The sequence below is a fragment of the Magallana gigas genome, chromosome 3, assembly GCF_963853765.1.
Source record: "Magallana gigas chromosome 3, xbMagGiga1.1, whole genome shotgun sequence".
Taxonomy (NCBI): Eukaryota; Metazoa; Mollusca; class Bivalvia; order Ostreida; family Ostreidae; genus Magallana; species Magallana gigas.
The window spans coordinates 60,271,689-60,284,727 of NC_088855.1; the positions used below are offsets into that span (position 1 = coordinate 60,271,689).

The 13,039-nt window shown below is 35.2% G+C and overlaps 2 protein-coding genes across 2 annotated transcripts; both read right to left on the reverse strand.

The window, feature by feature from the left end:
- Positions 1-4,381: 4,381 nt before the first annotated feature.
- Positions 4,382-6,085, reverse strand: LOC105334421 (PCNA-associated factor). Its single transcript, XM_011437859.4, has 4 exons — positions 5,934-6,085; positions 5,546-5,620; positions 5,175-5,367; positions 4,382-4,727 (listed from the first exon to the last, which is right to left on the reverse strand). The coding sequence occupies exons 1-4, from the start codon at positions 5,980-5,982 to the stop codon at positions 4,703-4,705; spliced, it is 342 nt and encodes a 113-aa protein (XP_011436161.2). The 5' UTR covers positions 5,983-6,085; the 3' UTR covers positions 4,382-4,702.
- Positions 6,086-7,927: 1,842 nt separating this feature from the next.
- On the reverse strand, positions 7,928-12,832 carry LOC105334420 (uncharacterized protein C1orf50 homolog). The gene is made up of 5 exons (XM_011437858.4): positions 12,672-12,832; positions 11,701-11,816; positions 10,973-11,059; positions 9,652-9,783; positions 7,928-8,876 (listed from the first exon to the last, which is right to left on the reverse strand). The coding sequence occupies exons 1-5, from the start codon at positions 12,703-12,705 to the stop codon at positions 8,682-8,684; spliced, it is 564 nt and encodes a 187-aa protein (XP_011436160.2). The 5' UTR covers positions 12,706-12,832; the 3' UTR covers positions 7,928-8,681.
- Between the last annotated feature and the right edge of the window lie 207 nt (positions 12,833-13,039).

Here is a 13,039-nt window from a genome sequence, read left to right on the forward strand (position 1 = left end):
ACAAGCATTCTGAAAGTATTGCATAAGCAATACACGTCCCCTACCGGTTTGTAGAAATTTGTGAAAACAATGGACTGTTATGCATAATATCATTCTTACCGTCTTCTGTACCCCGAATCAACAGACCAACCCGATAACGAACCCGATTGTAATTATACAAAAAACCCTGTCGATTAAATTAACAACATAATGCTTGAAACTATTTTATAGAACTTATTTGTTTGTTAGAAACAATAAAAGGAATGGTCCAAGTAATGCACAATATTATTACTGACTACATACTTTCCTCGTTTATTGAATACACGCCGAACCCGATACCGAACCCGAACATTAATCAAAGTACTGAAGTACTGACGGGAGTTGATTTTATCGATTATCATTTATTTTTTGCAGGGCAATTAGTTTCTATAGTCTGTATTTAAATTACGCATTTTTTTATAACATGAATTTTAATTAGACTTTTCAGACAAGAATTTACAATATGAATTATGTTGTGTAATATTTAAAGATAAATATCAAACTATGTATTAGAAATCGAAACAATTCTAAAAATTGTATGGATCCAAGCACTGTTGATATTGAACTCCAGTCTCGTTCAACCAGACGCTCAGCTGTCTCCGTTAATCTCCGACAAGCAAGAGAGTCTCTCTGTTTGTCGGAGATTTACGGAGACAGTCGAGCTTTTGGTTGAACCAGACTATATTAAACTCTGGCGTAGGAATACATGAGAGTACATAAATATCTAAATTGTTCGTATTATATAAAATCTTACTATTTTCAAAGTGTTTATAGATAAGTTTCCTCGAAAAACAATGTTTCAGCATACATTACATCGAATTTTTGTATTATATTCAAGAACTAAGACTTGTCAGCGGTGATGATTTGTGCTTAGGTCCAAACACTGTTTCACTTTCGGTTTGCCAGCGTGACTGCATAGGAGAGTTGATTAAAATCAACTCCCAAAAAAGGAATATAAAAAATTAATTGTCTCGAAAATATGTCAACCAGACGCTACAAAAATGTAAACTTGATCTGTAGTTTGACATTTTGAAGCTGTTCAGCAAATTTCATGTTATTCCTCAAACGCATAAAGAAAAAAGCGTGGAAAACTGAAGTGGGACAGACAGACGGACGGACGGACGGACGGACGGACGCAGAGGAAAGCTATTGTCCCCTCCGGTGAAACCGGTAGGGGACTAATAAGGGTTGTTATTTTTTCCCAACTTTCACAACATACCATGCAGTCTGTGATAATGACTTACGTGAATCTGTATATGATGAGCATAATAATGTCTTCTATGATCACGTGTACACAAGATATTTATGCTGCACATTTGGACGATTTTTAATAAAAATACACAAACCTGTGAAAGAGGTACAATTGACATCGATGGAGGGGACAATTTCCAAGATAACTTCATTCCTACATTATCATTTTTCTCTCGCAGGCACGTAGCATCAGGGGGGGCCAGGGGGGGCCTGGCCCCCCCACTTTTTTTCGCAGCAGCAAATTTTTTAAAATTTACATATAAAAAAATGAATTATAATGGAGTTGGCCCCCCCACTTTTTTGGAAGTTAGTAAAAAATTGGTATGAAAATTAGGAAATGAGTAGTCAAATTGAAGTTACCGCCCCCCCCCCCCCCCCCCCCCCCCCCCCCCACGGATTAGGAATTTCATGATTTGGAGGGAAGAAAATTTTGGTAGGGAAGATTTTTTTTTTTGAGCTGAGCCTCCCCCCCCCCCCCCCCCCCCCCCCCCCCCCCCCCCCCCCCCCCCCCCCACGGATTAGGATTTTGAAGATTTTTGGAAAACTTTAAATTTCCCTTTTTTTGCTTGTCAAGATTTTTTGGATGGGTCTGGCCCCCCCACTTTCAAAAACGATGCTACGTGCCTGTCTCGTAATAATTCACAGGAACGAAACCAGATTTCCTACGAAGATTTATAATAGGGAATGTTGACTTCTTTTCTTCATTCGTAAATCATTCGGAATACCTCGCACAAATTTTCAACGTTATCTTCCGGGCTTCATTATGGCTGCAAAATCCCTGTAGACTTTCTATTTTTAGCCGTGTATTGAAACCTGACAAGCTAGAGATGGCATTTCAAATGGGGAATCTTGGGATTTTTTCATACTGATGAATGAACATCGTCTGAATCAAGAGTTATTTATAAATATCGAATAATTTAAGAAAATATGCGGCAAAATTATCTTGGGCCAGGCTATAGTATGCAAATTAGTCACTGTCCTGTGTAAAATTTCGAATTTACGATGATCTCCATCAGTTGTTGAAAATGACTTACGAAAAGCTAATCGGTAGTCTTTGCTTTACTTATAGCAATTGAGGGTTTTTTGTTAGACTTGGTATCTAAAGTGTAATACATGTATTTATATTTCCATGTGAACTCACTTAGTTACACAGTAATTTTAACAAACATTTGATATATTTTGCAAAAATAATTCAATCGCTTTGTGTTTTATAATGGAAAATACACTTCATAATTACTTCATCCTTGAACATTTATCCAATGAATTGCTTAATAATGTCGTGAGATTGATATCAGGTTTGTGAGGTACCTAACGCACATGAAAGCAGATATAAAATTAACTGTTGAAAAGTGACTTCCTCTTTGGTAAAATAACGGGAGTTAAAAGGAAACGACCGAAATTGGCGTCATCTAAGAATGGTCCCTTTTGATTTTTTGTTCCATAAATATCGAGGTATTGACTTTGTTTATGCACATTTTTTAGTTAAATGTTATTCAAAGTGAATATTTCAATATGCGTTTGATACACTGCCTCTGGGGCTATTAATGGTGTGCATTGAATTGGACATATAATAGAATCAACAAAAGCATTCAGTAAAACGGTTGTATAACCAAAACAAGTTCGGCACTCAATGAATTCATTTGTTCAGCGGTTATGTAAGCCGACATGGGGCTCAAAGTGGGACAGAATGAGATGACAGCCCGACAGAGAAATAGACACCCCCCGGTCTCTATAGCTGAACCATTCACAGTCGTGTATGAGCCGACATTTCCACACACGTTCCCTGGCACTTATATCAGCTTTGGTCCCATTCCAGGCAGTCGTTAAAGCCCCTTCCATGGAGTATCGTGTTGAGTGGTCTAACTACTAGACAAAGTATTTGATATCGTTATCCTCAACAGCAATCATCTTTTCTAATATGCACCATTTAAACATATATAGCCAAACGAAAAGAAAATAAGGGCGAAACTGACATTATTACCGGTATTTGTCAGAATTGATAAAGAAATGCATTCAGTCGAAGCGCCGTGAACTTGTCGAATGAACTGTTAACTTCACCAGACAGCAATATAGCATTTTCTTTTGAGCATGCGATAGAAAAGATTTTTTACAACAAAAGTTATGCATCACAAATGTTTCTAGTTTGACTTCGTTGTAATTATACAGAGAATCACATTTCTTAAGTTCTCTCTGGTTCAGATATATATAAGGAATAAGGAATCATTCTTTGGGTATTATGAGGTGATAATTTCGGTCGAGGCGTGATCAAATCCAATAAAGCCCGAAGGGCTTTATGATATATTTGATCACGCCCCGACCGAAATTATCACCTCATAATATTCAAAGAATGATTCCTTATTACTTATATTTATATAATTGTAGGCCATCGTACGATTAAATCTTTAAATATAAATAAGCAAACCCCGCCGGCGCCTCAATTTGGCGTCATTTGTATTATGGGTTATATAGTACAAAATCGATACGTAGTGTTATCACAGACAAAGACACTGGATAATGTAAATATAACCTAGCTTATAACAACAAATTAGTGCACATCAGTCGATGTAAGACCAACAACAGGGATAACTTATACGTTACATTATTTATAGTAACGCCTATTGCTTAGAATATCTGCTATAAATAGCATTATTGGGCATACATGTAGAGTGTACTAGATATTGAGTCTTGCTATTAGTACTTCCAGTTCTTTGATTTGACATAGCTCCGACAATGCCGGCATAGTCAAATAATGAATTAATGGAAGAATCTCAAAGGAACAATTTAAATTTGGGAAATAAAAAAACATGTACATTTTATGTAGAAATGGCGACAATTTCCACGTTAGCGACGCTTTGGGACGACCGCCTGTTTAATCAAAGAACCACAACTCCAACAAAAATAGCAGAATAATCCTCCTGATTAAAACTATAGAAGCTGTGTGGGAAGTAGAGCATACAAGATGTGAATCGTTGTTCAACCGTCTTATACCTAATATACAATGTACCTATTACTCATGAACCCAACTCTTCCACACGATAGTTTACTCAGTCAACTCTTACACACGATAGTTTACTCAGTCAACAAACTTTTAAAGCAGAATGAAACAAAGATATAAAATTTTAAAAATTTTATTAAAAAAATAATTTTGAAACATTTCTCGCTCCTTCTCTCTCTCCCCTCTCTCTCTTTCATACATACAAGATTACAGTTTATACAGGTATAACATGTCTTTATGATATATGCCACATGAATCTGTCTTGGTTTTTGTAGGGAATCTCGAAGTAAAATGAACTCCCTGCCATATGTTCATGAACTGATGAAGACTTTGTTTGACTTATAAAAAGTTCTTCTCATTAAATACACGAGGTATAAGCTGACGATTCTGGGAATTAATCTCACTCAATGCTTTAATGTTGTCTGTATTGCCTTGTCATCAGTCATCAGAACTACAGGATGGTCTACAAAATCAACCAGACAACCATAATTCAATCTTCATTTTGCACAAATGCACTAAATCATTAAACTTTATCCACAATGCCTAAAAATAAAACCATTTGATGTACTTGACATGTGAATATTTACTATTTTCATTATAGGCTTGTAAATCTGAATATTTGAATACAACCAGTGTAATAATGAAGTGGGGCTACAAACATTGTTTTGTCAATTGTTTTACTAGGTTTGGTCTGTGATGGTACAATGAAGTGAAACATGCCAATGCTCCAAACTTTCTGTACATATGCAAAAAAAACTAACATTCCCATATACACCGCATAGTGGTGCCATGAAACCCGTCCCCAACAAATTGTGCGAGAGAATAGTATAATAAGGACAATGAAAAAAGATTGAGCCTCAAAGTTCAAGAAAAGACTATAGGGAACGAGATCACAGGCCGCTACTCTTACCCCGAGTCTGGACAGGAAGAGGCGGAGGATGAACTGCCCTGGCTACTGCCGCCCCCCGCAGACTCCGAGTCATTTGGGCTCTGGTTCTCCTTGCCTTTCTGTGGCGACTGGAAGAATGAGTTGATGCCTTTCTGCCAGTCTGGAGTCGGCCTTGGACACGCCGAGTTCCCGCCCGCATATTTAGCTGATTTACCTGCAGGAGAAGTTTCACATATCATTAGGCGCCATAAAGATAATAAAGCAGTTTCACTCAAAATGACTGAAACTTTTAGATGAAATTAGCAAGATTTTAAGATCTAAACTTGAATGGTTTGAAGTCCTTTTAATTTCTATGAGAAGACCTAATTCTTAAACAACTTATGTTTACATACCGCTGGGGGAGTTACTTGCTGATGAACTGGGTCCACTTCCACCCAGGGCCTTGCGTGGGGCTCTCGCTGCAACAACTGGGTAAAAAAAGAATAAACATCTAATTTATTCCAGTATTTTACTTTTATAAAACTTTTATGAAATCGTTCAATTTGTGTAAAAGTCACCGATTGGACCTCAGTAAGCCTCACTACATTAATCAATGACACCCACACCACAGGCACCTGAATTTTTATCAATCAGTGACTTATTAAGCGACTGATTGATCAAAATTCAGGTGCCTGTGCCCACACACAGCGGCCATGTGCAGGATTCGGGACAAAAAGATAAATACAGCCAAACTAATCAATAAAACCTGTATCCTTTCATGTAAAATGTGTTCAATGTTACCTTTCCTTGAAGCAGAACTAGATCCACCATCTGCCTTTGTTCGCACCATGATCGGTTTGTTGTTCACAGCTTTTCCCGCTTTTGTTGATAATAGCAAATTTGGCGCGCTTTCCCCATCGGAAATACAAATAGCCTTTATAAATACAAAACAGATGTCGAACAGTTTTAAAAATTCCGTAAAAAAGTTTAGTCATGTTCTTGAAATATGTATTTCTGCTTAACTTCTCAGGTATGCTATAGTTTTTAGCATCATTAATTATTAGCATAAACAAAAAATAATTTAATTTTCTTCTTCTCCCTTTTTCCCGTATAGTTCAGACCACCATCTGGTGTAATTTCGAACTGTTGTTTTATTCATAAGCACCTAAAGGCGTCGGAAGCTAATTGAAAGTGGAATAGGGGTGGGGGTGCATGGGAAAACATATATATAGCTGAAACAGATTTTCAGACTTTATATAATATTATAAACAATCCTATCTAACAGTTTAATTAATGCCATTAGCATTTTTAAAAATAACTTACTGTTATCGTATCAGAGTTACATCATCAATCATATACAGCTGATATATGTTACCTAATCAGCGAGTTATCCTATTTAAAGGTGGTATATGGGACACCTCCATGTTGTGACGTATTATATATCGAAATACATTTTATGAATAGTTTCTTTCCCAATATTGCCATCTTACAGCGTACGTAGCACAATGGGTTAGTGGGTTCACTATAGATTTTATAAGTTGATCAAAGCAATATCGTCTGCGTATAACAACATGGATAATTTGCGATTTACTAGATCTATTCCTACATCTAGATTATTAATTTCATGAACAATGTCATTGATGAAAATTGAAAATAAGGTTGGAGATAAATGATCACCTTGTTTTACATCAGTTTTACAATCAACCCAATTTGTGAGGTGACCATTAATTCGCACACATGATTCTGAGCTCTGATAGATATTTTTTTTTTATATCGAATTATACATTTTAATAAAAGTCACGAGTTCGGGATTTTAAAATTTTTACCTTTCCAAAATTTATTTAAAACGTATAAATATTTTTTCAAAGTACCAAAATTTAACGCACTTTGAAAAAAAAATTCAAAGTGCATTGATTTGGTCCCAAATTCAAAGCACTTTGAACAAAAAATTCGAAGAGCGTTGCCACACAGCCAGTAAATGTAAACTGAAAGCTTCAATAACTTGCTGCGAGTGCGACTATTTGAATGAAAATTATATGATGCTATATCCACCATTTTTGCTGTAGGTGCTTCTTTTCTTTTTTTTGCAGCTATAGGTACAGTAGCAAGTGTATTTATTCAGGGACGTATGTTAAATGTTAGTATATATACGTCCCTGATATTTTCAATAATGAATTGTACGCTTACATTGAATATTTACACAGCTATACTATGTCGTTTTGATGATAACTCAATTACATATTTCCTTTTTATGAATATTTTTGCCGTTATTTTGGTGAATTAATAATAGTAAGGGAAATATAAGTTCTGATTTGGGGAAAATATTTAATTTTAATAGTCAAATCAATGTAGAGCATTTCTATTTAACTTCATGAAGTGATGGTGTGTAAATTTCTTCAACTAAGCAATGTAAGTTTCCTCCTTTAAAAAAGTTCAAACTTATCAATAAATTTTAATACTTATAAATAGCTTCCTTACATCTTTTATTAATTCCTGAGAGATGTTCCACTGTACATTAGTGTTAAGATGTCTCTGCTATCATTGTTGTTATTTCTTATTTTCTATTATCCATACAACTTGTGAGCACAGGGGCAACAAAGAAAGATAAATCTTATAAACATTTCGAATATAAACAAACTGTCTCTATAATAATTAGCACACGGCAATCCATCCATAAAAATCCATGTAGCTACATGTATACACTCCTCATTGATAATATATTGGATATGATCTCTCAGCTGCTGGAAATATATCTGGATTCATTTTGCATCATATCTGATTACAACCAAACCAAATAAGAGGGCAAGTCTTTTTATTTTTTTCATACTTGATTTATGAAGACAATTAGAATAGCTCATCCGCAGATGAATAAACATTCTGATAGGAACCTGATGGTATACACACTTGTTTTTATAACATTGCAATAAAATAATATTAGCATAAAATACAATTAATATCAATAATGAATTATTCCATTTGCATAAAATAAATATACAATTAAAAAAATCACTGTTAACTCCAATAAAGTATTGTTATTAAAATGATTCAACATACACATAATCATACAATATGTAAGTTCTTGTAGCAAGATAATATATCACCAATATAATCGTGTATGCCCTTAGAGAGTCAGAGATCACAAAGTATTAAAAAATTACAAATATACTGGTATAAAGATTACCCCTTATAAACATAAAATGTATTGCAATTCTGTATTACATTTGTGAAGATGTTTTTCTCTTGCATCAAGAACAAGCTTGTCAAGAAAACCTTTCTTTGGTCTAATGGACTATACAATATTATAAATTATAAAGTATCAAGAATGTTAGTGTAATTAGAACATGTACATGTGTTCATTTACCATGTGATTAGAATAATACAAGTGTTTCAGCCTAACACTGGATACTGGTGCTCAGTTTCTAATATTTCCTTTCCACAGGAAGAAAACAGAAGTCATCTCACAATCACTGTCATTCATTCATCGTCTCCCTTCCATACACTTAACCCATTCATCATTTCACCACACAGGAGCCTCCTCCACACACCAGACTAGGATTTCTCTCCCAGCACACTGCTTATCGTTGGGCTATCTTTGTCCGGCAGGGCTTTACGAGTGTCTAATATTTTGTCTATCAGGGCAAACTGTTGACTTCGTTCCTCCACTTCCTCGATGGGTGTCCAGGACATGTCATGCTCCAGTCGATATGCTCCAGAAAACACGTGGGGACAAGAAGCACCCCATTCCTGGAATAGAGAGAGAAACAAACTGAATACTGCCTCACGTGAAATGGATATAAAACTAATTTAAGGTTCTCCAACCCTCAACCTCAAAGTATTTTTTTCATCATGTTCATCATGAAAATTTTATTTGTTTTTCAACCTTTCTAAATGAATAAAACAAAATTTATCGATGGTATCCATGCATTTAATATAGTTATTGCAAATAATCCCACGATGAATGAAATAGAATAAATAAGCAAGTTGAGATCAAGTTTGAAAAAAGAGGTTGTAATGGTGCACCAATTGCTCAAACTCCTTTACCTAAAAGTAGCAGACCCCCTTACAACCACTAGGCCAATATTCCCTTGAATATGTAATATCAACACTAGAAGACTAATTAATTTTGACTAAATAAAAAACAGATTTAACGCATAAATAAAAAAATCTGCATAATTTGGAGATATGGAACATGCTGAGGATTGGAGATCCATAATCATACAACTGATACCCAATTCTTATGTACGTGTTGGGACATACTTCACAGAGCGAAATAGTGAAACTGTAAACCAAGTTTTATTCGAAGAACATTTATCAAGGTTTGGACTCCTGACAACCTTGTTGTCATGGATACTTCTTGCTGTGAACCATGCTCCTCTTATCTCTGACTCTTACATGTTAAAGACTCTTTACATAACTTTTGATGAATTAGTCACCCTGATTATTAAACACGTTAATGTACAAAATAAATTGATGGGAACCAAAGTTGTTTTACAGTATTGATCATGTCAAACTTTCTAACCTCTGGAGATAAAATGGACATGTATTTTTGTCCGGAATCTCGCTCATACAGATAGTAAGTGGTGCCTGGTTTCTTGACGAGGTTACAGGCGTAGTGGTGGAGCTTGTTGTCTCTGTTAGCTTCCTCTAGAGCCTGAAATATGATCATAATCAAAGTACTGAAAGTAAAAGACAAGTCTAATTCTGTCAGTTATTTCCTCCAATTCCTATAACTTAAAATGATGAAACAATTTAATAAGAATTGAAATGAACCATTGTAAGAATTTATTGCAAATTAAGAATTGATGTTAAAGACATAAAAATTCTCTTCTACCCCCTCCAATGATGATGTCATCTATATACAGGTTACTCTCGAAAACTCGAAGTCTATGGGACCGAGGAAAAAGTTCGAGGTTTCAAGAGTTCAAGGTTTTCAAGAGTTCGGAATTTTCCAGGTTGACCGACGGGTTTTAAAATTAGTCTTACCGTATGTTATGATTACCGGGTAAGCCATTTATTTAGTGCTAACCTTACGCACGTGTGTAAACAAAGTTTTATTTTTCTCTAAAATATACAGAACTGGATGTTTTTAAAACTTAATACAAACCACTATTGAATAAATTCATAATAATAATTTATTTTATGCATCATATTAAGACCAGATTGCTCAGTACTATTGCACTGCGAGACGATAGACATGAATGTAATAAATGAGTTATCACCCATTGTTACCACTGTACGGGTCTTTCCCAAGCTGTAAGAACTTGTTCAGCAATAATCATTTTAATGACAATGATGCTGATAAGCATAATTTTTACAGTTTAATCATTCTAAAATTTAACAATGGCTAAATAGTATCGTTTCGTCTCAATTAATTTCTCATTTTCATTGTGTCTCCAAATTATCATAAAACGGTTGGTGTTGATTATAGATTAGGTATCAGTATTGGCAATCATCAAACAATTATCACCTAGCAGGACAAGTGTCGCCTGAATAAACAACCCATGACACGGGTCCCGCGTCTAACGCCTGGAGCCATTTAAATTACCAAGTAGGTGTTAATTAAGTATAGCGCTTGGAGATACACGGCGACTTCGAGGTATCGAGAGTAAGAAACTGTAATAGATTATGAACAACGGGACTGCAGTTTGACTTCGAGGAATCAAGGGTTTCGAGAGATCAAGAGTTCGAGAAATGAAGAGTTAATTTGCTTAGTCATATAGAAAAAAAAATCGGGACCCTAGACTCACTTCGAGCAATCAAGAACTTTGAGAGATCGAAGTTCGAGCCATCAAGAGTTACCTATACGTTGTGTGATAAGGGATGGGTGAGACAGTACAAACCTTTCGGGCTCTTTCCTGAAGGTACCGGATCTGGTTGGCGATTTCTGTGAGTTTGCTTCCCGCTGTGGCTTTGACAAACTCATCAGCCTGAAGGAAAACCTCAAATAGTCAGCCAACATTGCAGCCTTAAAGGCGGCTGGATAGTCAACAAATCAACCATAAGACCATTCAAAAATTTAAAATATGATTTGTTAAGCTATAACATATTAAAAAGTAAAAAAATATATGAACTCTACCATGTTTACCATTTATATGAGGGTATTTTCCTATATATCTATAGGGAGCTCTTCTTCTAAAGTATATCAATACTAAAATGGTCATGACCATGAAGTCCTCTTATACAGTAAGCCAACTTTACAGCCTCAAAAAGTAAACCAAATTTACAGCCTCAAATAGTAAGCCAACTTTATATCCTCACAAAGTAAGTAAACATCACAGCCTCAATTAAGACAAGATATATTTGGATATGATATAGTTAAAATCCCCATCCCCCTCTGAAATTTCTGTTTTCCCTGGCTTTTTTAAAATGATTTTGATATTTTACATGCCAGTAAAACGTCATCTGGAACCAGCACCATTACGGAAACTGGATACTTGCTGCCTCCAACAAAGCAAATCATTAATAAAGCCAGGTAAATTAGATATTTCAAACTAACCACCCCCCTCCCCCCAAAAAATTAATAGTACTAATAATACATTATAGTAAGAAAACTGTATGATAGGAAAACCTTTTGAATAGTTGTGGCCAGCTCCACCAAGTCCATTGGGTCTGCATTCTTGTTTGTTCTTGCGGTGCTAACCAACTGGACACCACACGGCCGGCTGTTACTCTCCACCAGCTGCACTACAATTACATGACCAAGAGGTCCAATCAAACGTCAAAAAATCAAATACAATCACATGACCACGAGGTCCAATCAAACGTCAAAAAATCAAATACAATCACATTGACAGGGAGTTAGTGTTGATTTTTTGGTGGGATATATGGATGCATCAATGTTTAAAATGTAGAAATAATAGGTCTGTTATGAAAATTCAGGAGTCAAAACATGGGATGATTCTTGAAGCGTAGACCGTCTTCGATTCCAACATTTACAAGTTTTTCAGAATCAAATATGAGGGCTTGCGAAGAGAAATGAATGTAGGCTGTGCCTGGCCACTTCTCAAAAGAGAATATTTCAGGTGGTTTATCACAGCACTAAATTTGAAGGAATGGAAAAAAAACCTCACCAGTCAAGATTCAACCATTCTGATTACAAACACATTTGTGCTGTCAATTTTATGACAGGTCTCTGAAGTGTTATGAAAACTTAAAGGAAAGGCATATATATATATATATATATATATATATATATATATATATATATATATATATATATATATATATATATATATCCCTGGGGTATTGATTTTTATTTTAGTCCCATTATTGATAAAACTTAATTCATGTGATTTAATCTTCTGACATGTCTTGATTATTGTTAAATAATTTATGAAATTAAAAATGAAATTGTTTTATCGTTATGTAAAGTGACATCCTGAACTGACATAACAAAGCCTAACCCGGTCCAGCCGACATACACCCGCTACATGTGCCCAGTTTGACAGTTACACAACCATTGACCATTGCTGTACAGGTCATCGTCGAATTGATATGACTTAACAAAGAAACCAATACTCTAAAAAAGTTATTATTTACCTGCTGTCGTATGTGGAGGCGGATTTTGACTCATTTTTCTATATTTCGGATCTGCAGTTATGTTTCACTGATCTATATAGATCTGCGTCTATGTCAACTTCGTACCGCGTTTCACCGGAAATAAACAATCCGGACCGGTCGTGTTCATTTATATAACAAAAATGACGTCACTCATACTAAATAACTTGTTCTTTACTTTTTCGTGCAAATGTTCGACCGATGACATTATTTTAATACCTATTGTTGGAAATACAAAATACTTTTTTAAAAATGTCTAATAAGATGTATTTTTCTATATTTCTACCATTTTGGTCAGAACTTTTGATTTAAAAATAAATGTACCATAAATTTACGTTAACGTGCTATGT